Genomic DNA, 26,733 nt, shown 5'->3' with positions numbered 1-26,733 from the left:
AAAACAGCCTTTCAGAGGTCTTTCAGGAAAATGGTATTTTGATGGTCTTTCAGCAGTCTTTCAGTGGTCTCTTGATGAACTTGGTCTTTCTATGATCTTTTGACACTCAAGATTTTTGCGGAGATCACTGAAAGACTCTTGAGAGATCCTTGAAAGATCATTGAAAAACCAGGGAAAGTCCATGGAAAGAATTCTGAAAGATCACTTGTTGCATAAAAGATATCTGAAAGACAATTGAAAGATCTCTATAGGACTATTCTAAGCCAAGCAAGTCAAGAAGTGTCAGTCAGTCTTTTGGAGCCATTCCATAGAGATGACAAATTACTGTGATCTTGGAGGCTGCTGTAAGACCTTGCCAATTTTTGCCTTGCAAAGTTTTTCTGGGGTCCTTCAAAGGTCTCCCTTCTGTGGAACGGGGCCTAAGTGATGGATCTTAGTGCTGATTTTAATGCCTGATTACATTGGTCATTATCAGCAATCAAACACAAATCTCTATGATCAATAACTGAACTTTGTGCTACAGGCCCTGGATGACAGAGAAGTCAAATATCCATTACACCAACTCACCAACAAGAGTTCTTTATCTTTCAAGAAGCAGAAATTTCAAAAGACAGGAGTGAATGTATGAGAAATACTGGAAAATAAATACAGATAAAATAAAGATAAATAATCTAACTCCTCCAGTCACTTCTCAAGACTGATATTATATAAATGTATTTTTGTTTTGATCTCACAAAAAATAACAAATAACAAATCTTGATGGAATAAAATAGAATTCCTTATTTTGTAATATTCAAGGATGATTTAATAAATCCAGCTGGAATGATATTACATGCATGAAGAAATGCAAATAAAAAAAAAGATGCGTAATAAAGCGGTTTTGACATATAGGACATGTGCAAGTTAAACAAACGACCTGGTAATGTAACAGCATAATTAAAGAGATTGCTTTTAGTTTCCATGGTGATTCATTCCCAACTCTTGATGACGGCTTCGTATTCATCATGGTCTATGAACGGCTTATCAATAGACCTGTATAGAAAAGGAAAAAGAATAATGTATTGTTCATCAAAATGCCTTCAATATCAGATGGTGATATAGATAATATGAGCAAAGATGTAGGTGAACTATGTGCCACCTTTTCATTTTCATAGATGCAGTGAATCAGGTATAATATTGTGGTGTGTATGTTTGTGTGAAAATTCAATTCAATTCTTTATTTCATTTCCATTCAATCATAATACAACGTAATATGAATCAGATACCAACACAGAAGGGTATCAATCAGATATAATTCTTTACACCTGGTACAGACATTTAACCTCACCATCTGAAAGATGTGAAGAGGGCTCGAAACTCTGCAACAATTTATAACGTCCCCAATGAAGCTTTGATTACAGTCACACCTCAAAGCTCAGTTATTATTGTGTTTCATTTAAGTACAGCCCAGCCTGAATAAAAACCTAACAATGGAGTATTTAGGGGTTAATTTCAACAGGTCATTTACTCAGTGGTATTTTATTTAGGTTTATAAATAGGACTATTAAGACTGAACCTTTGGATTAAAATAGCCTGTGAGGAAAAATATGTTTTTCTTCAAAATAACACCAATAAAAGTTTAGGACAATTCAATGCCCCCAAAACACTTATGCTATAGAGATCATTCCTTTGGCTGAGTGACCAAGATGTCACAAATAATCAACTCAACCCTTTGGAAAAAAAAAACTGATTCATCTCATTCTAATGATAGTACAAACTTTTCATTCATGATTTATTTTGTGAAACCTGTTGGTCCTTCCATAAAAAGAACATAGAATTAACTTGATTATTATGTTTTATACAGTTCAGATACTTTAAGGCCTGGTCCCAATGGCCAACAGACACAAAATGTATTCATAACGGATACAGCGGACAAGCAAAATTTTGGGGTGGCTCCATCCGTTTTCATCCGCTCCAGACAATGAACAAAATGGGCAAACAAATGAAATCTCACCGGACGGATGCCTGATGGATATAGAAGGTAAGAAACACGTATGCAAAGAGTACACAACGGATACATAACGTTTTACAATGGGTGGCAAGATTCTGTTCCGTTTTACATCCTCTCTGCATCGATCCAGCCAAACAGTGGGACCAAGCCATTAAAGGGTTTCTTTTTCATTGAATTACATGCATTATCTAACCTGATCATGATCTCTCCACAGTATACACACTCTGCAGCTACGATATCATCAAGTTCATTCCGTAACCTGTCTATCTCCTCCCTCTTGGTGGCACCCTCCGTAGATGCCGCTGAACTCTGAGGGCGCTGTCCGTGTAGGGTGGTGAGCTGTGATTGGATCTCACTGATGCGTATTCTCTTGGATGGCGTCAGATGAGGTTGGACCTGTACGACAGTAATATAATTTGTTTTCACACCACATCTTTTGTCTATTAAAGTTAACAACTTACTAAATCATAATATCCATAATCTCAATTTATTAGTGGTATATTGAGCTTGACAAGAGAGGAGGTGCCCCCAACATCACTCTAGGGTGGACAATAGTCAAAAGTAAAAAATGTGAAAAAAAAATTAAGATGAAGTCTAGGCCGGTAGCTGCGGGAGAAAACGTCTTATAGACTCTGTACTTGGCCGAGGCTAAAGCTGGCAAAACATGCTCATCAAATTGTACTCACCAAATAGCCTATTTTGAAATAACCAAAAGTCATCAGTGATCTCATTTTTCAAACAGCTGCATCATTCTTTATCTTGTCCAAAATTTTATAAAATTTCACCATTCTGAGTTCCTTATTCTTTGTTTCATTAAAATAGCTTCATTGTTAAGAAAATAATTCCCAATAAGACATTTGAAAAATTGGGTCAGTCCACTCAATATGACTACTTGCATATGGGCAATTCCAGGTGACAGATATGGCATACCAAATTTCAAAGTTTTACAGCATCACACATGAAGATTTCAGGTCTTGCTAAGTTTATCAGACACACTTGACATTCATTTACACAATGAAGTTTACAAACTTTTCTTGAATGCAATAGAAATGACATTTGAATGACAGATTTATTATGCTCACAACAATTGCATTTTCTCTATATCTATTCAATAAATGTATTGTACAATTCATTGTGTATGATAAACTCAGATATTTTTATTTGAATATAGATAAGTTTTAAGTGTGATACTTCAAAACTGTCCGAGATGTCGCGTAGGTTAATATTCAATTCAATTCAATTCAATTTATTGTTTAACCATCAAATACAAAAACAATACAAACAAATTAACAACAATGAATCAGAAATTACAATGATGGTAAGGTGACCCCGGAGAAGCAAGGCTTATAGAAGGGGCCACTGGATAACATATATCAATAAATATTAAAAAAAAATAAAGAATAAAAAAGAAAAAAACATATATCAATAAATGCAAATATCTGGCGATGAAGTCCCCCTACCCCCCCCCCAAAAAAAAAACAACAACACTGCAATATAAGGAATATATAGGATATTCATGTATGGTACATACCTCTGTGATAAGACAGTCTGAATGGAACATATGTTCACAAGGGAAGAGATAAAACGATCGGGTTAGGAGGGGGTAGGTACAGGAGGCACACTTTTGTTGACCGCTCACAATACCATACCTATGAAACATAACAAATGATAGAAGAGGATGTAAAGTGGATGTAACGTGTAACATAATAAAAAGAATGTATTTGTATGTGTTCCTTTCTTCACGTAAGAACATATATGTGCCTACATGTTATATGCACATTACTTGCCAGATTGTAACATGTGTATATTTCTTTGTGTATTTAATACATGCATGCCTATTCACGATCATATTCATAATTATAGAGTATGCAGCCATAATTTTGTTCAGAAAATTGGGCTGAAATTTGTAAAACTTATGTATATTTTGCAGTGGTTGCCAGCCCTGTGAGGGGTCATTTGTCTCACTCTATCCCAGTGTCTGAACAGAATTTAAAGTATGGAATAATTGTTAATACTCACTTGTTCCTTGTCTCTTGGATGTCAGCTCTCAATGCCTTTGCACTCTCTGATGCATCCTCCATATCAGCTTTCAGTGCTTCTATATGCTGATTGTAATCAGCTAGAGAACTACAAATGGCATCCTGAGCAAGAAATAAAACAAGGAATATGAAAGAAGAATTAAATGCTGTGGTAAAATCAACTCAATAAATTTAATAGATTTCCCTCAAACTACTGCAATTTTTGACATGATGTTGGCGTCCCTGGTGGGGGTTTCAAAAAGCTGTTCGTAAAGTTACGCGCAACTTTACGCATGACTGGAATATGTTCTTAGGTCCTAAATCAATTACATAGGGATATTGCAAAGCACAAGAAAGGATCACCAGTCAAGCGTAAGGTCATTTGTATCTTACGAACTGCTTTATGAAACACCCACCTGGTTTTAATGTTGGGATCTACACATGGTATTGAAATAGGAAATACAGAATAACACACTGAATGTTCAATGTCAACATTAATGATGTAGAGACCTAATGGCAAGGCCCTCAACTGCATCCAACCAAATATTTTCAAATCCTCTTAAATCTAAAACACTTCACAGACTGGAAGAAAATATCTTTAAAAAATATAAAAAAGAATGCAATCGAATATCATGTAAACTAATCCCTTATTTTTTGTTTTTAGAAATAGTAATGATTACCTTTATCGCAAACAAGTTGTTGGTAGGTATTCCCAAACAACATAGTTTTGAAACTGCTTGATAAACAGTTCTGATATTAGGATTCTTATTCTTACAAAGCAACTTGGTTTCTATCCACATGGGGTACTAGCAAACAATCTATCAATTTAGTCTACTATTCATTTAGTAGTCTAACTATCACTTGGTTTAACTTTCATTTAATCAAAATGGTCTTATGCCAAAATGGTCTAATTTCTACTTTGACTATTAACCAATCTCAAACAGTTCATTTAACCATATATTAAATGATATTATACCAAGTGGATTTTAGTTGAAATGGGTTAGCCCCACTGGAAAATTAGACAAAATGGTGAATTAGACCAAATGGCTATGGCAAATGGTTGTGAGGCAAACTAGGATTAGACAATATGGGATGAGATCAAATTTACCATTATCATTATATGTTTGGAGTCACCTGTGCCTGGGAAGTGAAAAGTGAACTGAATCACCATGACCGCAGGTCTCTCCTCCGATATAACTGATGGGGGGGTTGTAGGTGGACCAACTACACTAATACTAATATCCACTTCACTTATACTTATATACCTTGAAATGGTCGATGGTTACAAAGTCTGGGAAGAAGGGTAGGATATCCTCAATCTTCAGCAGAGGACATTCATGAAGCACAGCCATTGCTTTCTTGATATCATTCTTCTCAGAGACGACATGTTTGGCAATGCGCAGCCAGAGTTTGCGTCTTAGAGCTTCATCATCTTCTGGCTTCTCAGCGCTTTGTTTAGCCAAGTCTACATCAACCTAAGAAAGATAACAATAATTGATATTCTAGACTTGCATTTCATGGTAAGACAAATTACTGGTTCAACATAAATTCTGAACTTAATTTAGAAACAAATTCCATAGAGAACCATTAACATAGTGTGTTCTACTTGCGTGATTCCTCAAGAAATGTTCATTTATTTCATTTCATTCTATTTCAAATTCTAATCCACATAAACTTTGTTCATTTGTTTGTATCTTCATTCATTTCATGGTAAGACAAATTACTGGTTCAACATAAATTTTGAACTTAATGTAGAAACAGATTCCATAGAGAACCATTAACACAGTGTGTTCTACTTGCGTGATTGCTCCAGAAATGTTTATTTATTTCATTTCATTCTATTGTAATTCCAATCCAAATAAATTTTGTTCATTTGTTTCTATCTTCATTCAATTGTTTGTTCATTCAGTTTCCATTATTTGTTGATTCATCCATTCACTCACTCGCATCCATCCTGCCATTCAAGAGTCTTCTTAAAACTCATTATTTATTGAAATATGACATGTCCTAGACTTTAAGCATGTGGTATTTGATCTGTGTTTCGTAGCAATCATCATTTTTATCTAAAATCTAACTTGTATAAAAGGCAATATGCCCAAATAAGCATTTCTTTTCAGAAGTTATCATAACAGTGGCATCTAAGTAAACCTTCTTTTAGTGTTTTGTAATTTACCTGCAATGCTAAATCCACAGCTTCCTCATAGAGACCCATTGTAGTGTAAATGTGAACACAGGCCTTGAAATGCTTACGTTCAGCACACAGCCTCAATGCGTACTTGAGGTCATAGTTCACATTATCAGCAATCTAAAACAAAAGAACAATGAAAAATTATCACAATCTCGAAATAATATTAAAGTTCAATCTAGAGGAATTGATTCATCCTTGGTTAGACTGGCAATACTTACTATTTTTCTGTAAAATTACTAACTGCCAGTCCAGCAACCATGGAAGAATAATTCCCTTAATACTTTCTAAAAGACTGTTTTATTTGTATATTATTATAATGAAAAATTGCATACCTCTCCTTGAGCAGCCAAGTATCCCATCAGGTTTGACGGTTGATGTTGACAGTAGAGAGACAGGAGATAGTTGTGAATAGCTTGTTCTTTGTTTCCTAGCTTCTTGATACAGAACTCAAGATAACGGATAGCTTCCAGGACCTTTCAAAGTTTAGAGAGAAAAAAAATATTTATGGTCAACTTAGGCATGGCAGTAGGATTTTACCTGGGCTGAAGCACTTTTCGTCTTGGGCTATCATCATAATCGCCATCATCATCATCATTATATATCACAATAATGGCTTAAAGTACCATTATCATTATCATCATTATCATGCACATCATCCTCATGACCATACACAATGTCAACATCTACATCTTCATAAAAATAGATATAATCGTATCTGTATTGTTTTATTTTTCTAAAGTATGCCATTATCCTTCATCATCATTACAATGTCAATTTCATCCTCCTCCTCCTCCTGATCATCAGCACCACCACTACCACCACCACATCCACAGCCATCATCTTTCATATCCCCTTATTAACAATTTATCTTTTCTCCCATAATCTTTATATTATCCTAAGTTTCACTATCCTCTGAATACCAGAAAATTAAGTAATTAAATATCCATCCTCACATCTATGTCATCACCATGGCAACAGAACACAGCCAACTCCATACCTATCCATTCCTTACCTGCTTCTCTGATGGTCCACTGTCGCACTGTACCAAGGATGGGATGAGCTTCTTTGCTTCCAATTCCTTCCCTTGCTCGAGCCATGCCGATACCAGGTCATGTGGGATGTGTTGCATCAGGACCGGTGAGAACTTGTAGAAGAGGGCCGCACTGTTGGTCGGTTTCCTCAGGACTCCAAGCACCGCAGTATAGTCCTCGTTCTGAATGTGATGCCTGATCACTCTCTCATAATCTATCCATGTAATCAAATATCAATATCACTGCTGGTTTAAGTTTAAGTTCCTCAAATCTTTCAGGAATATCCCTTTTTTGTTTTAAGCTATCAACTGCCAGGTGGGTGTTTCATAAAGCTGTTCGTAGAGATACGCACAACTTAACGCATGACTGGAACATGATCTTAGGTGCTAAGTGAGCTACATAGGGATAGTGTGGCACAAGAAAGATCACCAGTCGTGTGTGAAGTCTTGCGTAACTTACGAACAGCTTTATGAAACACCTACCTGGACTCAAAATACAAAATAGCATAGAATAAGTCATATTTTTTGTGGTTTTGCTCTATGTAATTTTCCACATCCACTTTCCTGATCACCCGAAAAATTTGACCATAATGAAACATTAGATAGGAAAAGATACTTCCTTGATTCCAACTCTAGGATGGGGTCATATTTGGGCTCTAAAGTTGAATAAAATGGCATGTACACTAACCACCTCCACCTCTTCCCCATTCCCTTCCCCCTCTCCTTCAGAAGAAACCACAGAAAAATAAAAAAGCCAGATGATGAATATGATACCATTAGAGTAAAACATTTATCAAGACCACCTCAGGAAACAAGGAATATGGGCTTTATCAGCAGGTGGGGATTGTGAAAAGGAAAAATTAAGAACTACATGTGAAAATTGGAAAATAACTACAGTAACACCTGTATATAAAGTCCATCAAGTGAGTCGAGATATGTGGTCTTTATAAGCAGATGGTCGGGGGGGGGGAGGGGTAACTACTCAAAGGAAACAAAATATGTGATCAGTTTGACTATATTTACCTTGCATGAGCATTGCAAAGTAGACCATATTCTCTACATCACCATGACTAGCAATCAGATCATACACAGTGTTTACATTGCTGCTCAGGCATTCCTGTCAAAAAAATAAAAAGTATAATACACACTAATAGTTTCCATGTGAGCTACTACTGATTGAAAAGTTACAGTCAAAGGGAAAATTGGCGATGCAGGGGAGACTTCTTTTTTTTCTTTCCGAATAACAGTTGTCAGAAATGGCCTTCTAAGTAGGTAAATCACAAAAGAAGAAGGAATATGCCCTTGAAATCAGAAACCAAAGAAAGACAAATTTATTGCAAATTGTTAAAAGCCCTTATTTTTTATAGTTATACATGCAAATTTTATGAGTTCATGAATTTCTCCTCTCCCTATCCAAGAGAAGAATGGTGAGTCCAGTGGAGACTGAGTAATCAATTTGATTATGATAAAGATTATGATGATGATGTTGTTGATGATGATGATGATGGATGATGATCGTGATGATGATGATGAAGATAATGATGGTGATGACAACGATGATGATGATAATGATGATGGTGATGATGGTCACAGGTAACGATGATGATGGTGATAATGATGTTAATGACTTTGATGATGATGACAATGGTGATGATGATGATGATGGTGACGATGATGATGATGGGGATGATTGTGACAATGACAATGATGATGATGGTTGTGTTGGTGATGATGATGATGTTCATAATGATGATTGTGACAATGATGCTGCTGCTGATGATACTGACTAATCATTACAATAGATTAAATCACTTGTTCCTACCTTGACCCTGGTAGTAGCCAGGAATTTCTGGAATTCAACTTGTTGTTCTTTGAACCTTGTCTGTTGATCCGCTTTACCTCTTGCTGCTCCTAACTGATTGAGATTAAGTTCTATCAACCACATTACTAACATCGTCAACTGGGTCTTATCCTAAAGAAAATAAGATAAGAATGGGTATCTCTTGATATGGCATTACCTTACACATAATATAAAGCCACAAAGATTGGATAATAAAACCTTGAGAAAAGCTGAGAAATATGTTTATGTTTAATTAGTTTAGTATTCAAGAAATCAGCTGACCCCAATCATACCTCGGTCTTCAGTGCTCCAAGCTTCTTCATGAGGAAGACTTTGAGGGCATCAGTCTGCTTTGCTTCAATGAACTTCAGAGATATTTCTTCAAAGGACTTCTCAGTCATGGCGTAATACATGGCACTTTTCTCATACCTATGGAATAGAAATGACAGCATGCCGCTTATATGCATTTAAATGACACATTGAACTGAAAATGATGAAAGGCGAAGTTCATCCTGTACATCTTCACCTCCAGTATGCATATTCGTTGATTTCATGAGCATTATATAAAAGAAGAATGCAGATTAATCTGCCCCTATTTATTATCAATTTATCCTGTTAAACAATAATAGCTATACAACACTTAGTGATAATAATATTCCAATACAGTGCATGCATCAACGAAATATGGTGCTCAATACAAGAACAACTGGTTAGGCTTATCAAAATTAAAGAAATAATCAATTGTAACCATTAAAAAACAGCACTAAATGCTTGCTTACTTTTGAATTTCAAAGAAGTGTTCAGCTTGTCTGCTCATGACTTGGTCTAGGTGTGCAGGGTTATCTCGGACAAACTCTTTAGCTCGGTCAAAGTCACCCTTATCCAGATATATCCTCCAAACATCCCTGTGAATATACAAGACATAGAGGCCATTAGAGGGTGTTTCATAAAGCTGTTCCTGGTGCAAAATTAGATTCTCAATCATGTTGATTCCAATCAGCTAAAGATGACATCTTTTTTGAAAATCAAATTTCTGGTTGTTGACAAGATTCTGAATGTAATGTTTACAATTTGTTAAAATTTGATTAAGGTTATTGGAATTTTACATTTCAATGGAAATGGAGAAAAAGAAATGAGGTGTCTCATACAGCAAAAGAAGACGTCAAAGAGTCATACAAATTTTCAAACCGGTTTAAGAAACACTCCCAGGTAGTTCATAAACCGGTTTGTAAATTCGTGACTGGAAATCAATCATCTCACATGCAGGCTGAGATTTATTTGATATTAAACAAAGTATGATTAAAAAAACCTGAATTCAATAATGGCAAAGAGTATTGTTTGTGCAAAAACAAAAATGTAACTAGTATCATTACATATGCTGTAACTTTTTCAAAATGACAGCCCAAAACATATGCCTCATATTCCAAAACTTTGCTCACAAAATGTTGCTTATCTTAGTCGTGCCATGTCTGAACAAAGCTTACTGCGCTTGGCTATATTAGTGATTTTCAGTTTACTGAGATTTCAAAGTCACTTTGATTTACAAACTTTCATTCATTTTTTTTTTGTGTGCTCACAACTCATGTTTGGCTTTTATTTTACCTTGCTTCTCTGACAATCTTATACATGAAGACTGACTGGTCTGTGTACAGCCATATTGCACCCTTGATTCTATCTCTGCATAGCCCCATGAGACGGCCCAACCTCTGAAAGACAGAAACATTTTGAAAAATCATGAACAAATTTATACTAATTGCCGTAAACTACTGATGATACATTATGATGGGCTTAATTATTATTGAAATAGCATCACTGTGATTATCAAAAATGTATTGTTAACACTTCTTCGGTGATTCAGTGATAAGTACTCTTTTTATTAATTAAAAAAAAATGTACAGCTTATGGCTTTTAATGAGAAAATTTCGAATTTAGAACATCATTATAAGATTATGAACAGCTTATGTCGTTTTTATTTATTTGCTTCTCTTGAATAATACTTTTCTTGTTTAACATTCAATACTTCCACATCGATCGACTATATTAAATACTTTTGTGACAGTACACATAACAACAATTCAAAATAATTACATTGCCCCTAAACTATGAACGATAATGAATAATATCTTGCATCAACTTATAGTATTCTTTCATATTGCCCATAATCCGAAATACAAATTAACCTCCATTTTTATACACGTATCACAATATAATAATTTTTTTATTCAAATATATCCTTTACCTTTCAATAAAAATAAATTACATGTAAGTACAAGCATGATTCCCTTGTCCTGTCCTTAATAAAATATAAATAAATTCTAGTTTAAAGAATCTATTTTCATAAATAATAATTTGTATACATGTAATATACAATACGTACAGGCTGAGTGAAAATGTCTTCATCAATGAGTTGTTCATTCAAGACACACAGGATCTTAATTCTGAGAAAAACAATTGATAAATAAAATAAAATCAATTTTCTTTCAAAATCATACAACCTTCAAGTATATTGTTGGAAGCATTTAACAAAACTTTCCTTGAAATAGAGTTGACAGAGTAGAAGCAATCCTTTAACGCTTTTCTCTCACACAAGTTTTCAATACAGTCTTGAATTCGTCATTAATAATAAAGATAATTAAGATTTTATGATAATTTGTGTACAAATCAAACAGGTGAGAATCTTGCCAGACATATTAGACCAATGTCCAATAGGCCTACATATTTTTTATGATTGATTTATAACTGAACCTCAAATTTTCATTCTAGATAAATCTATCCAACCCCAATCCCCCTTCTAACAAAACAAATCTAGCCAGCTGAATGCAATACTGCGAAATCTTGTATAAAAATTTTGAGAACAGGCAACTCTACAATTTAAAGGATTAAAAAGATCAAAAGGAAACAAGGATTACACATCATGATGTGGTGGTTCTGACTATTGCCTTGTAATAAGAGCGTTGTGAGCTTGAATACCACTTCAACGAAGTGGCAGGGAACACTTTGCCACTTTGCCACTGTTAAACGGGTACAAGGAAAGATGATGAAGGCTAATTGAGTTTGGAAACTCCCGCTTGAATACTCCCAAGGGAGTGGGGAGTGCATAGTGTGTAAACAAGCCAAAAGTAAAAATCCTATCTGTCAAGCATTTAGAGATGCTGTTCAGAGGTATCAAGCACTGTATAAATGTGAAATATTATGATTTACCTGTCTTGGAAGAGAAGTAGAACATGGAACTCAGTAAGGACCACTGAGATAGGTCTGACGAAGCTCTCTTGATCTCTTGTTGGGTATGGCAATAGATGACTGTCACAGGTCAGATTGTCTCTAGACTGGCTATTGAAATCAAAACTACCAAAGTAAACTCCAGGACCTGGATATGATTAAGAAACAGAAGAGAAGAAATGATGATGAAACAAACAGAACAGAAAAGTTTGTTTATTTCTTTATACTCTGGGAATGATAATAGATTGCAAACACAAGCAGGGATAGGCCGATAAAAAATTGTTTATGGTATTAGAGATGAAGCAAAATTAGGGTCAGTTTGAATTTACTTATTTATTTTTTAGGTATGATACGAAAGCTTCTACATCTACTTTTATATGGAGACCAAGAGTAGGTCAGGCACAAGTGTTCCTTGCTCACCACACCATGCAATTTGCCAGTTTCGATTAACTTTATTTTTGAAAAGAAAAGTAGATAAATGGATGAAAATTATGGTCGATGAGCAAATGTTTTTGTTCTAATATGAATGACATAATAAAATGATGTTGGCAGGCTTTAGAAGGATTGGTACAGCAATGTCAAACAGATTGCTGGGGTTGTTTGCCTTACGATATTATCAAGAGCATTAAAAACATAATGTCTGTAGATCGTCTACTGAAATCAGAACTACCATTACACACTGCTATAATGTGTGTCATCAACATGTGTCATTTGGCAAGATGTTGGATCTGAAACTTTCCTTGGTTTTGCAGGTGCCTGGCTGTTGCTATGGGAACTGTCTAAAACCCAGACTTTTCCGGATTAAAACAAGTCCTTCCATGAGACACTCTCCATGAGAGGAGGATAGATGATTATTCCTCTGGGATTTCTTCATCTCTTGAGGGGTGTAGTTACACAGTGACATGACATTTGGGTATAGTGTTGAAGGTTATAGTTGGTCATTCCTTAGTGTGTGGAATTTACAGCGGAGCAATAGTCACCTGAGCAAGTATCATGGAACCAGTTACATAGGTCAGAATGTCTCTGTACTAAGTCAAAATTTTGGTGTATATTGCAAAACATGGGGTTTTTTTTACAAAGATTCAAGTGACTTGGAGAAGTTGAAGTCATGTTTAGGCTCCACTGGGCATACGGTATTCACCAGAAACTAATCACTTATGACTATGAAATAACATATTTTTCTTTAACATGATCTGATCAATGCAGTAAAGTGCTATGTAATTGGAAAAGTGCAACTTTTAGTCTCATTTGACTCTGTGAAATGGGTATGTGGATAAAGGAAAAAAGAGGAGAGACAGATGGACATGGACAAATAAAAAGAGGGAGAGAGAGACAAAGAGACAAGAGAGAAATATTGAACAATATAAAATTACCTGTCATCCAGGCAAACGTCTTGGGTAATCCTCGAGCCTTAGGGCAGTACTGCTCAAGCTTACTGTATCCAAAGTTTCCTGGTAACTCCAAGAAACTTGCTATAGTTTACAAAACACAAAAATTCTTGGTTCATATATATTCATGTCGAATCTATCATTAATTTTCAAATTTGCTTTAAGAAAGTTGAATATCATCACTTGTGAATGATATTTTATTGGTCAAGAGAACACTGAACATAAAATTTCAGGGACAACTGGTTGTAATTCAGGAAAAAAAATTCAATTGATAAGTATGGAACCTGATCAAACAAAGATTACCACTATGAAAATTTATATCCTATGAACATTTACAAAGACTCAAAAGGAGAAATATGAAATCATTGACAATGCACAAAAATGAACAATATGATGTGATCAAAAAAATAATTCAAGAGCGTGAGGTTTTCATTTTACAAAGAGTTGTGATTGGTCTGATCAATCTCAACTATGGAATGCATTAATGTCATAATTCTTCATACAGGAAATGAATGCAATTTTCTGAGTATTCAGAGTATTCTTAATTGTTCAGGCACTGACACACTCTCTTGACTGTATGTTGTATCCATCTTAAAGTTTGGTATTGCTGACTTTCCACTGTTGCAATTGATCAGATCAATCACATCTGTTTGTAAGAATATAAATCAGTCAGATAATCAATAAGCACAATGATCAAGGTACGACTTACGTGTGATGTCCTCGTACTTCTGAAAGACATTTAAAAAGATGGGCGTATCTGCTTGAGCTGGAACGGTCCCAACGAACTGGTACAATCGTCTGCATGTGGAGTGATAAATGTGTAGCACTGACATAGTCATCAAAAGCACAGTAAATTTCATTTTGGTTGGAAGGCCATTATGTTCATCATCATTCTCAACAAAGATTAGGGTTGGCATCATCAACACCCTCATTTCTATCTTCACCAGAATCGTTGTTATCAACATCATCATCATCATCAACATCATCATCATCATCATCATCATCATCAACAACATCATCATCATCATCATCATCACTATCATCATCACCATCATCATCATCATTCAGAATAAGTGTAAATTCTAATTTATATTTGTATTACAATCATAATCATGGTACATTAAAGTTACCCTGGTGTGGTTGCCATGACAAAGAATCTAGCCTTCTCTCCAGCTTTAGTAGATGGTATACGTTCTACTTCAATCCCTGTCACCGGGACGGTACCTTCTTTACCAAGACTGAACACCTGAAAATAAAACGTTCATGATACCAATTAATTCTCATAATTGAAATACCATGTAGCACTTACATCCTATGGCATGAAATTAATCTGCATTTCATTACACTTAAATGGATACCAAGTAAGAGGCAAATGATCCAGTGTTTAAATGTGCCAGTACCATCATGAAGCAGCATAGCAAGTTATGCTTCCTGGGGATTTGAAATTTTGTAGTGACATTAAAAGTAAGTTCAATCAATCTCTATTTTTTTTGTGAAACACACCCTTTGAAGGTTAGAAGATCATTCATTATACAGGTAAATCTGCTTCATTTTGAATCTCCTAGCACCAGAAACATGTTGACTTATGAAAAATTTGAATTAGAAGATGTAAATGACACATATATTACATACTCCGAAATGAAAAAATACTTCCACTTAGGCAATTTCTGGATTTTGATAAGGAAAGACAGCTCATGGGGTTACAGCATATTAACCATCTAACTAAATCTCATTCAGAAAATCAACATTTTAAGAAAACTGGTCAGAAAGTAGGAGTCTTACCTAATTCAGGATGCTTTCAAAGTAGATTGAACTGTTATATTTGTTACTTAATCCCCATATTGTCTTCACCAGTTGTTCTGACTTGGTTTTCAATATAGTCCGTGATATAAATTCTAAACTTTCACAAATCAGACATTTTGCATACCTGTTTGAAATACTGATCTAAGCTCTGTTGAAAGAATCGACTATCCTCTCCAGCTTGGATTTCAGCTTCATATATCAAACCTAAAACAGAAAATAAAATGATTACTTAATTCATGCACGATCACCTTGCCACTATCGTCATCTCTATAATTCATACAGTGTATTCAATGATTGGAAAATAAGATGCTATTACCCTGACCTTGGTAGAGAGAACTATGAAGCCTTTGAATACATGGTGAAACAACAATTTGCTCATATTAATACATCAAAATTATCAAAACAAACAGATATTGATCGATCATAATGCATTTAGAGTCGAGAGAGGCGTAAGTGGTGACACAACACAACCAATGGCACATCATATGGTTCAAGAAGCACATGTTTGGTGATTGCCTCTACAAAACAATGCAAATATCAGAGATGGCTGCATCAACACTTACACCATCACCACCACTGATACCACAAAGTCTGCAGGCATATCTACTCCTGTCAACCAAAATAATGACTCCATCATCACCTCCAACACCAACATCAACACCAACACCATTATCACTGTAAACATTAGCACTATCATGACCAACACTAGCACCATCATTCCCATCAACACTTACACCATCACCACCACTGATACCACAAAGTCTGCAGGCATATCTACCCCTGTCAACTTCCATCCCAATTAATCAGAAATCTACATGTTGAATAGAGCTAACATTACCTTGACTTGTGCCTAGAAGAATTTCAGAGGTTGATGTATCACTAGTGTTTGACTTGTTCCAACCAACTGAGTCAATTAAATGACCCTGTCAAGAAATGCAACAAAATGAGAATCACATCAAGATTAAATAGAGTATGGTACAATGATTCATAATATGCAAGAACTTATTTAATCCAGTGTTAGGTAGTGGCTGGTTCAAACATTTGCCTCTCTAGTCATGGGCAGAGAACGTTCCTTTTTGTTCGGATTTAAATCAATACAGTAAATGATTTAAATTTGGGCAAAAAACAGGGGGGCAAGGAGTGATCCACTAACCCCCCCCCCCTTAGCTATGAGTATTGAAAAAAAGATTTACTGTAGAGAAAGAAAAAGAAAGTACTAAAAATTGTTAATTGGTTTTGTAATTCCAAAATACACAGGATAATTTTGACTAAAACAAAATAAATCTTTCCGCATCCTTCCGCAGTAATAACCAATATAACCCAATCATTCATTCACCATGCCAAAAAAAAAAACTAAGAAGGATGCAACCTTGCCATACCTTGAACTTGGTTAGATTCTTGCATTTCTTGCTATTCCTTGAGAGATAGAAGACTTCTTGTGCTTCGGTGCTGATCAGCAGATGACGTCCTGTGGGGTCTAGGAACAGATGATGAACAGGATCGTCTCCTACTTTGACCTCTGAGGAGTGAATTAAACATGAATACTTTGATTTTACAGATTGTATAAAGTAGATTAATGTCATTGTAATAAAGAACAAGGATTTCATTTGCCTGCATATAAAGCCTTCTTGAGTATCGTTGCACAACAGATGGTTGTCTCGCAAAACTTAATGTAAAATGAGTACAAAACTGAAAGATTAGTAGGCCTATATCATCAAATTTACAACACCATTCTTCATCCAGGCAAGTTGAGGCAACAAACAAAAACATTTTTTTTTATGGGGGGGAGGTTGCATTGCTTTATATCATATTGACAAGGTACAAGTACACCAAATAGTTGCTGAACCTTATCATGCCATGTTTGAATTATGGATAAATTTTATGACACAGTCACACCAATGGAATTGACTCCAAACAGAAAAATGACATGCCATTCGGAATAACTATATAGCGTTGATCGGTCTGGACCCCATTTCATAAGAAGATGCTCTGATAGAAAGTCTTGGTGGAATGTCAACTACCATGACAACAGTGAAATTCTACATTCTGATTGGCTCTTTGAATATCAAAATATCAATGAAAGGTAATAATCCAGCAAGAGTTGCTATGACTCTGAAGTCAGTTTTTTTTTTTGGGGGGGGTGACTATAGATAGCATCAGAAACTTACCATCAGGTTGTTCTGGATGTTCCCTATCAATCCTAAGTAGCTGATGATCTTTCATTGCAATAATCAAGATATTGTTGTTTACCACCATGTGGGTTATAGCTTTAGGAGGCCTGCAGATGAACAACACAATTCAAGGAAATGATTAGAAACAGTGTTTCATACAATGTTTCTATTAGCTTTGCATACAATTGCCATGTGGATCAGAATCAGGATAGGAAATAATTTGTATTTTAAGGGATATATGTTTGTTCACATTGGGGTGGTTGCAGAATTTTGGTGGCTATTTTTAGGGGTATCAAGAAATTATGGCAAATATTAATTAGGGAAAGAAAATATCATTCTGCATAGTTTATATTTTTTTCTGAATAATCTTGATTATATGTGACAGATCTTAGGGTGACTCTAAAAAGAATGGTTGCCTCAAAGAATGCATTTTAGGGGCAATTTGGGCCGTCATGAGGGTGAAATTGCCCATCACCCTAACCTATTTCCTACATTGGTCAGGATAATCTTGATATCCTTGATGCTATACACTATTTCACAAAGTAATATAAATAATTTTGGTTAAAAATTATACCAATTTGATTTTTATTGAAAAACAAGGAATGCTGAAGAGCATACAAAATGTCATATAAAGGTTTTAAACACAGTTGCAGAAATTCTAGTAGGTATATTACAAGACTACATGATCACAATGTTGTATCTCGGTTTAGAATCCAGGAACTGTATGAGTAAGAATTAATATGTTTTGAGCCTGGTGTTGATTCAAGTGGCTGTGGCCTATTGGCTCTATTAAATTGAAGGTTACGAACAAAGAGAATGAGAAATTATACAAAAAATTACTATATGGAATAAAATTGTATAAATTGCAAGAGGGAATATATATACATTAACAATTCTTAGTATTAAATCACACAAAGTCCCTTACTGGAAATTGATCCTGTTCCTTGTGAAAATGCGGACATCTTCCTCCAAAGACGCAGAGACATAACCTGATGAGATCTATCAAAAGAGAGAGGGAGGGGAAAGTAATTAAAAACCATGGTTTAAAGGGCAAGTCCTCCCAAACAGAAAGTTGATTTGAATTTTCAAAAAATCATACAAGCATAACACCAAAACTTTCATCCAAATTGGACGTGAAATTAGAAAAATTCAACATTGAAGAATTTGGCAAAACTGTTAGTGTTATATGCATATTACAGGTTGGTATGCATGAGAGAATCAATGAAATCACCCATTCGCTACTCTTTCTTCTTTCTTTTTATTTTATTAGACAAAATTTACGATGAGTCCTTCTGTCAAATTGCAAAAATTAAATATGCCATACTTAGAATACAAAAGAAATAGTGAATGTGTAACATTTTTAGCTCTCTTGTTTGCTTATGAGTGTTTTTCTTTAACAAGTCCACACCTATTTACCAAGAATGCATAAAGCATATCCATTTATTTGTGTAACAGTTCTGTGAAAAATAAGTTCAAGCAACCCCACCCCCTTAAAAAATAAATTTATAAACAAATAAAGTCGTTTATGGAATAACTTTCTTATACTACATTCAATTTTGACAGCTTTATGTTGAATTTTCTCAAATTATCAAAATCAACTTTGGGTCTCCAAGAAATTCCTAAAAACCTATCATACTGACTGAAAATTAAAAATCCTTATCAATGACCATTACCTGTATGTTGCCTGATTAGATACAGGCTGCTTAATGTGATTGTGAGGTACATATCATCAAACTGCAATGATTCGGCTACAGAATGGCATACATTGTGCATTTGACTATAAGGAAGCTGTATTCTTATTTACAGTACTACTAAACCTCTCATCTGATTTTGACATAGTAGATCGTAAGTTTCTTTGGCAAAGGTTGGCTTATTACTTTGGCCTAAGCGATAAAGTTCATTACTGGTTCATATCGTATCTTAGCAACAGATTTAGTTGTGTTTGTGTCAATTGCGGGGGACAATTATTGGGCCACAGTTATTTACCCCACTACATTAGGAATACGGGAGACATCATCAGTCACCATTCACTCAAATATCACAATTATGCTGATGACATTCAAGAGTTTATCAAGCTTAATCATACCAAGCCTGAAGACACAGCATACAAGTATGTACTTTAGTATTTTAAAATGCTTACATGACATTAAGTTGTGGCTTGTTAATAAGAAACTGAAGTTACATTAATGCAAAACTGAGTTCTTTGTTGCTGCATCTCTAGCCCATCTCAATCGGTTTAATGACTTTTCATGTTTTATTGATTACCATATCTGCAACAGTGGTGGATCCAGGGGAGAAGAGGTAAATCCGAACTGTGTCTCCTTTGAGAGTCATAGCCAATTTTGTTTTTAAATGTAAATATGTCATTCATACACAAGTGTGCCCTACCACATTTTGAGAGTCACAGCAAATTTTTCTAATAGAAATATGTTGTTCATACACCAGTGAGGACCTTTTTCTTTGTTTGCTTGTCAAATTTTACGTGGCAAAGATCTACAATCTCAAACGCATTAAGTGTTTTTATTACATTTAACATGTCATAATGTTGTAAGGGCACCTGTGCCGTCAGGCTCGACTGTGGTGGTGTCTGTTTGTGGATGTCAGTATTAACAGAATATTGGCAGACTCCAACGTCTCAGAAATAAATTAGACTAAATTATTATTTTTTTATTATCATTATTATTATTATTAGTAGTAGTAGTAGTAGTAGTAGTAGTAGTATCATCATTGTTATTATTATTATCATTATTAGTAGTAGTATTACTATTATCATTACTCTAATGATAAACATAAGATATCTGTTTATTTAAAGAACCATTTATTACGAGGTAAAATATTTTTAATAGTTCAGTTCAGTTTCAGTTGAAAATTTATAGCACAAAATTACATATTTAACAAAATTTAAATGTATTGGTGCATTAACAAGCAAATGATACCTTCGGTGAAATACACGTAGGATGATAAAATAGCAATGTCTGCTAATTGAGTATGGTACCCTGTTTATTAAAACACATAATGACCTATGACTTATGAGTCTATTATACACATTCACTCTGAAACTGAAAAGTAAATCAATTAGACTTAAACACAAGTAATGTAAAATAGACATAATCAAAGAACATATTGTCTTTAAAATGGCTGTTTCAAATATATGAACATATTTCAATGCATTACATTAATTGCTACCTACCGGAGCAGACTCTTTGGGTAAAGGATGAGGGATACTGGATGCTGCCCTTGCAGTAGCCTGCTCATACTGATCAAAGAGAGATGACATGATGGCTCATCAAACTGTCTTACTACAACAAAAAAGACACATAATTTCTATTTTTAGTATCCATAACATGTTGCTCTTCATTGACAAAAGAATCAAATGACATATTAACCAAAAGGCAAAATTTAATTTTTATTGTTAATATCCATTCATATTCATAATCATTATTAATCATATTTGAAAAAAAAAATCAAATTGAACCAGCGAATGCGAAAGGGTAGTGACTTGGGGGCCGTTTCATAAAGCTGTTCGGAAGAGCGACTTTAAGAACGACTGATGAACATTTCTTACGCGCTTAACCATCGCCAATGAATATACCATTAACCACAATAGGATCGTTTTTAAGTCGCTCTAGTCTTAATAACTCAAGAACACCACACCCACCAGGTCCAGGGTAGGCCTACATAATTTATTACGCGCGGGACTATACACCGTACTATAGTTGGCTTCGGATATCGGATATTAATGTCAGGACTGCCATTAAAAATGCCACTGGCCCTGGCGCACGGCTGGCATGAGAACAGAATAATTCATGTTATTTGTTAAGTCTATTAACGGTATATATTTCTATGAATTAAAAAAGATATAAATTAGTGCCATTACCTCGATTTTCACCGATGAGCGCCGTACGGTAGCGGACCGGTATCAGACCACGGGCCGATTGCACGGAAGGTAAGGGGAGAATGTTTGCCTTTTGTCAAAGATACCGGTATTATATGCATGCGGAGCCGGTAGTCGGAGTATCTTTGGGCCTCGCAGGTACTATAGCTTTTTCAGTACTGTTGTTTTTGTGAAACCTAACCCTCAAGTTTCGCAGCTCAGTCACGCCCTAATTTAGTTTAACCATTATTTTAGAGTAATAAATGAATGGTTATTAATTTTTTATTGTCCGTATTCAGTATTTGGTGTCGATCTCGGGGAGTCGGATTGGGCGGATAGGGGGATATTTACAAACAATATTTAAAAATGTTTATATTTCAGTCTTACAAGTAAGCCTATTCTAAACTCATACCGAGAAAAAAATGACAAAAATTTACTGGACCATGTACATAGTGATCTGTTTATTGAGCATGATGTATACACAGGGGCGTCGATCCATTTTTCAGATGGGGGGGGGGGCAAAATTATGAATCAACGTTCCAAAGGCGCTCGATCACAAAAAAACGAACAAACTCACCCACACACCCCCACACACATAGGCCTCTCTCTCTCTCTCTCTCTCTCTCTATATATATATATATATAACTCATGAGAAAGAGACACATATCTCACCTTCACCAACAATGCGAGCGCGAAGCGCGAGCTAATTTTTTTTAGTATGTCATGAAAACAGGTTTGTTTGTAGTAACTCATGAGGAGGGTCGATACATGTATCTCACTAGACAGCGAGCTGAAATTTATTTATATTCTGACCTGAAAGCTTGATATTCTAAGCATTTTTTGTACCAATGATTAAAATGGGTATCTAGAAGAACAAGAGATGCGAGCGCGAGCTGAAAATTTTGATCTGGAAAAAAAGAAGATATATATCCAACAAAGATTATTGCAAATCAAAGTTCTTTTGAGGTTTAGAATTGAAAACGGGACATTCTATTCACCTATATAATTATGAAAAGTATGGGTTTTTGGTACATGATGCGAGCGCGAAGCGCGAGCTGAAATTTTTTATATTCCAATCTGAAAAGCAGACATTTTGAGCACGATTTTAAATCAAAATCGAGTTGGTATCTCAATCTCGCTTGCTGATTTCAGTGTAGCATTACAATCTTATTTTATTTATTAGTTGCACATGCGGAATTATTGGGGGGGGGCAAAACGATATGTTTGCCCCCAAATATTTTCATTGGTGGGGCGATCCCCCCACCCAGGATCGACGCCTCTGTGTATACAACTTCTCTCTTAAATCTAACCTGACTGGCAATATCTTTATTCTTCTTAATGCATGATGATAAAATGCAGATTCGGACCAATTAAGACTAGCAAAAATTACAACCTGTGTGGCTTCTCGTGCGCCATCGGGCTTACCGTCATTCCTTAGAAATTTATCTTGCCACCCTTTTACTCCCGTTTATTTTTCCACCCTTTTGAATTAATGATTTATTTAAATTAATTTATTCACCACTGGTGGGATGGAACACCCTATCAACAAAAGTTGATTTTCGTTGGGGTCCTTTTATGTCATGTGTTAAAAAATATCAGATACACAAACATTTCATTCTTTTTCATCTTGAACCTCCACCCATCTGTTTAATAGTCCTGAAAAAATAATTTATTTAATAACAATATACACAAATTGCGAGGGAAACAAACTGATTGATGGCATACTATAATCATCATGATCAAACTTTTCATTTTTTTCATCATCATTATTATAATTTTTCTACCCTAAATTATTGGGGGGGATGATAATACAGGCCATCCCCCCCCCCACTTGAAATATTGGGGGGATATATCCCCCCCATCCCCCCCGTGATCGACACTCATGATTTTCAGAGTTCGATCTCGCGGTGCGAGTCATTAATGTTTTTTAAAAGTTTGTTTTCCCAAGCTCCACTCCCCCACTAGCGTACCTGGGGGAGGGGGGCAGACTGCCCCCCTGACGAGTCACAACCCATGCAAAGGACGTATCCCTCATGCCCCCTGACGAGCTTGAAGACCTTTTTTTTTTGCTTGTCACTTTTTTTTCTGGTACAATATCCTTTAGTTGTGATTGAATTAAGACCTTTTTTTTGCTTGTCAAATTTCTTGGCATACGGTTTTGCCCCCCCCCCCCCGTGGAAAATCCTAGGTACCCCACTGCCTAGCTCCTTCACCAAAGGAGCTAGATCCTACATCCTTGTGTTTAGTGAACCTTAATTTTTTGCAAAGCTATGTTGCATATTATGAAATTATATTGGCTATATACAGACATTTTTTTAATCATGAAAAAGAAACATAGTTTTCATAAAACACATGGGTGTCGATCGGGGGGGGGGGTAATATCCCCAAACAAATTCAGGCGGGGGATGGCCTATACAATCATTCCCCAATATTTCGAGGGCATGAAAAAAAACCCAGCTATATCTCCAGAAAAAAAATCGATAAATTCATGAAAATACGTTTTAAAAAAGACAACACAGAAATACGGAAAACAAATTCGTTCCCCAATGCAGTTCATCACATAATATTTTTTTTTAAGTTGACAAGTCGGTGCACTCATCATTCTGTATATGTGATAAGTGATCTTGCCTATATAGGGTAAGTTTCATAAGCCATTCTATAAATCCAAATGTTTAGGCCCTCTCTCATTTCAAAGATGCACAAAAGCAAACAAAGAAGTTACACAGGTTGGGAATATATAGCTTCATCATTTTAAATAACATAATTTTCCCATTTGCTTCACTATCCTGATCAATCAAGAAGATGATGTATAATAGGCCCTAAATTTTACAAATAGATTTAACTTTTGTTTAAAAGTTTGAACCGTTGATAGTACTATTATATTTTATTTTTGCCATCATTATGTCAGAATCTCGGACACAAGATTTTAAAAAATCATGTAGTTATGACATTTTGACCATACACAGTACTGCATTTTCATATTTTTACCTTATATGATCATTAAACATGACTGTGCTTATTGGTTTACTTGTAAACATGAAACTTGTTGTGAGTTATATGCTTGGTAATTAAATAGTCACGTGGACAACAATATCATGGTCTAGAAAGTTATTTAGTATGCTCTGAAATGCGATTTTACAAATAGATTTAACTTTTATATAAACTATAAAAAAAGTTTGAACTTAGATGGTACTACTATATTTTGTTTTTTGCCATGTTAACAATTATGTCAGCATCTCGGACACGAGATAAAAAAAATCATGTAGTTATCATAGAAATGACATTTTGACCTTACACAGTCACTGTATTTTCATATTTCTACCTTATATGATCATTAAATATGTGCTTATTGGTTTACTTGTAAACATTGAACTTGTTATATTTAATAGTCACGTGGACAACAATATCATGGTCTAGAAAGTTATTCAGTATGCTCTGAAATGCGATTTTACAAATAGATTTAACTTTTATATAAACTATAAAAAAAAGTTTGAACTTAAATGGTACTACTATATTTTGTTTTGGCCATGTTAACAATTATGTCAGAATCTCGGTCACGAGATAAAAAAAAATCATGTAGTTATCATAGAAATGACATTTTGACCTTACACAGTCACTGTATTTTCATATTTTTACCTCATATGATCATTTAATCTGTGCTTATTGGTTAACTTGTATATATGGAACTTGTTAAGTGTTACAATAATTGGTAATAATAGTCACGCGGACAACAATATCATGGTCTAGAAAGTAATTTAGTATGCTCTGAAATGCGATATTCGCACGTCAATTTCTTAAAGAGTCCATATACCTTGGGAGGGGGATATCACGTTTGTATTCTTTCGGTGCCCGCCCCCCCCCCCGGTAGGCGAAAAGGGGGCGCAAAAAAAAGAGAGGAAAAGAAAAGAGGGAGAAAAAAGGGAGGGAAAGAAAAGGAGAAAGAGGAAAAAAGGGGAAAGAAATAGAAAGAAAACAAAGGAAAGGGGGCGCCGAATCGGAGCCTGATCGTAGGGGCGCCGAATTTATGTTCGACCTATACTTAGGGGCGACATAGGAGGCGCCAAATATATGTTTTTAAATAAAGTATAGGCCCTAAATTTCACAAATATATTTTACTTCTATATAAACTATTTTAATATAGTTTGAACATTGGGGTTTGAACTATGGTACTACTTTTGTTTTTGCCATGAAATCCTTGAAATGTGGCGCCAGAAGGAAGCCTGCCCCCTGTTAAATTTATCTCGAAACCTGAATACGACAAAGACCTCGCTAAACATATAGCCGTACGTGGAGTGCTTGCTGAAATTTATAAGCTGACTTGAAAACGAATATTAAATTATGATAGCAATACGTAAGCCTTTTGCCAACGTAACTTCACTCTAAAAAATATTGAGTAAAGATTTACCCAATATATTGGATAGATATTGAAAATTTGTTGGGTAATTTTTTCCCCATATTGGGCAAAATGCATGTAATTTTTAACGCAACACTGGGTAAAATTTACAACGTATTTGGCATCATTTTACCAGTGCAGGCAAACATGCATGATGCATCATTCCCATTTTGCCCAATATCTGGTAAACTGTTTTTAGCGATGGTGTTAGGACGACATTTTCTTGATATCTGCTGCACAAAAGGCCCCAGGGACTCTAAGCACACGAAATAGCCCAGGTAGATCTTTATTTTCACAAATTCATGAACACAGGATATGTATCTCAGTAAACTATGTAGAGCACAAGAGCGCGCAAAAATATTATTATACTCAATCTACTAAAACAGAACATTTTAAGGACTTCAGTGGTAATCATGATCGATGATCTTCCCCAAAATAACAATGAAAATGTAAAGTCACATAATATACAACAATGAAACGAAAACTCTGGGCCATTCACTCCCCTTCACTCATAAAAAGGGAATAATGAAACTTTGAGTCTATAACAATACAGTATACAAGCACTGTAAACTCTTCAATTAAAGAATCTCCATCTCGGAATCGGATACCCTTGGTTTGCGACAGCTAGGATCCGTCACTGCTCCCTCCTTTCTAGGTATACAGCAACATGTATTTTTAAAACACCCGCCAATACGCACCAAAAGCTTTATCTGTGTGGGGAAAAATTCCGAACCACTTTTCCATTTATTCAAACTCGGGGTCATATTCATCATACTTTGCAGCACTACAGAGAAACTATTTTGAAATTGTAGAGGAATA

General features: G+C 35.2%; 1 protein-coding gene across 1 annotated transcript; it reads right to left on the bottom strand.

Annotated features, from left to right (window-relative positions):
• On the bottom strand, positions 1-21,593 carry LOC121408774 (vacuolar protein sorting-associated protein 18 homolog). Its single transcript, XM_041600406.1, has 25 exons — positions 21,525-21,593; positions 20,838-20,946; positions 18,573-18,646; positions 17,645-17,754; positions 16,856-16,995; positions 16,315-16,399; positions 15,601-15,680; positions 14,804-14,919; positions 14,383-14,471; positions 13,659-13,757; positions 12,268-12,433; positions 11,444-11,504; positions 10,669-10,772; positions 9,846-9,971; positions 9,360-9,495; positions 9,049-9,198; positions 8,250-8,343; positions 7,209-7,441; positions 6,529-6,669; positions 6,182-6,313; positions 5,274-5,483; positions 4,010-4,131; positions 3,522-3,639; positions 2,184-2,386; positions 1-1,032 (listed from the first exon to the last, which is right to left on the bottom strand). The coding sequence occupies exons 2-25, from the start codon at positions 20,922-20,924 to the stop codon at positions 969-971; spliced, it is 2,940 nt and encodes a 979-aa protein (XP_041456340.1). The 5' UTR covers positions 20,925-20,946; positions 21,525-21,593; the 3' UTR covers positions 1-968.
• Positions 21,594-26,733: the final 5,140 nt, after the last annotated feature.

Source organism: Lytechinus variegatus, chromosome 2, assembly GCF_018143015.1.
Source record: "Lytechinus variegatus isolate NC3 chromosome 2, Lvar_3.0, whole genome shotgun sequence".
Taxonomy (NCBI): Eukaryota; Metazoa; Echinodermata; class Echinoidea; order Temnopleuroida; family Toxopneustidae; genus Lytechinus; species Lytechinus variegatus.
This window is presented reverse-complemented; position numbering and strand designations above follow the sequence as displayed.

Excerpts from the sequence above, each read along its gene's own strand:
- LOC121408774 (XM_041600406.1), bottom strand. The coding sequence starts at position 20,924 with ATGTCATCTCTCTTTGATCAGTATGAGCAGGCTACTGCAAGGGCAGCA. Across the intron at positions 15,681-16,314 it reads TCTTCTAGGCACAAGTCAAG|GTTTGATATATGAAGCTGAA; the intron begins GTAATGTTAGCT and ends TTTCTGTTTTAG. Across the intron at positions 6,314-6,528 it reads ACTTGGCTGCTCAAGGAGAG|ATTGCTGATAATGTGAACTA; the intron begins GTATGCAATTTT and ends CTTTTGTTTTAG.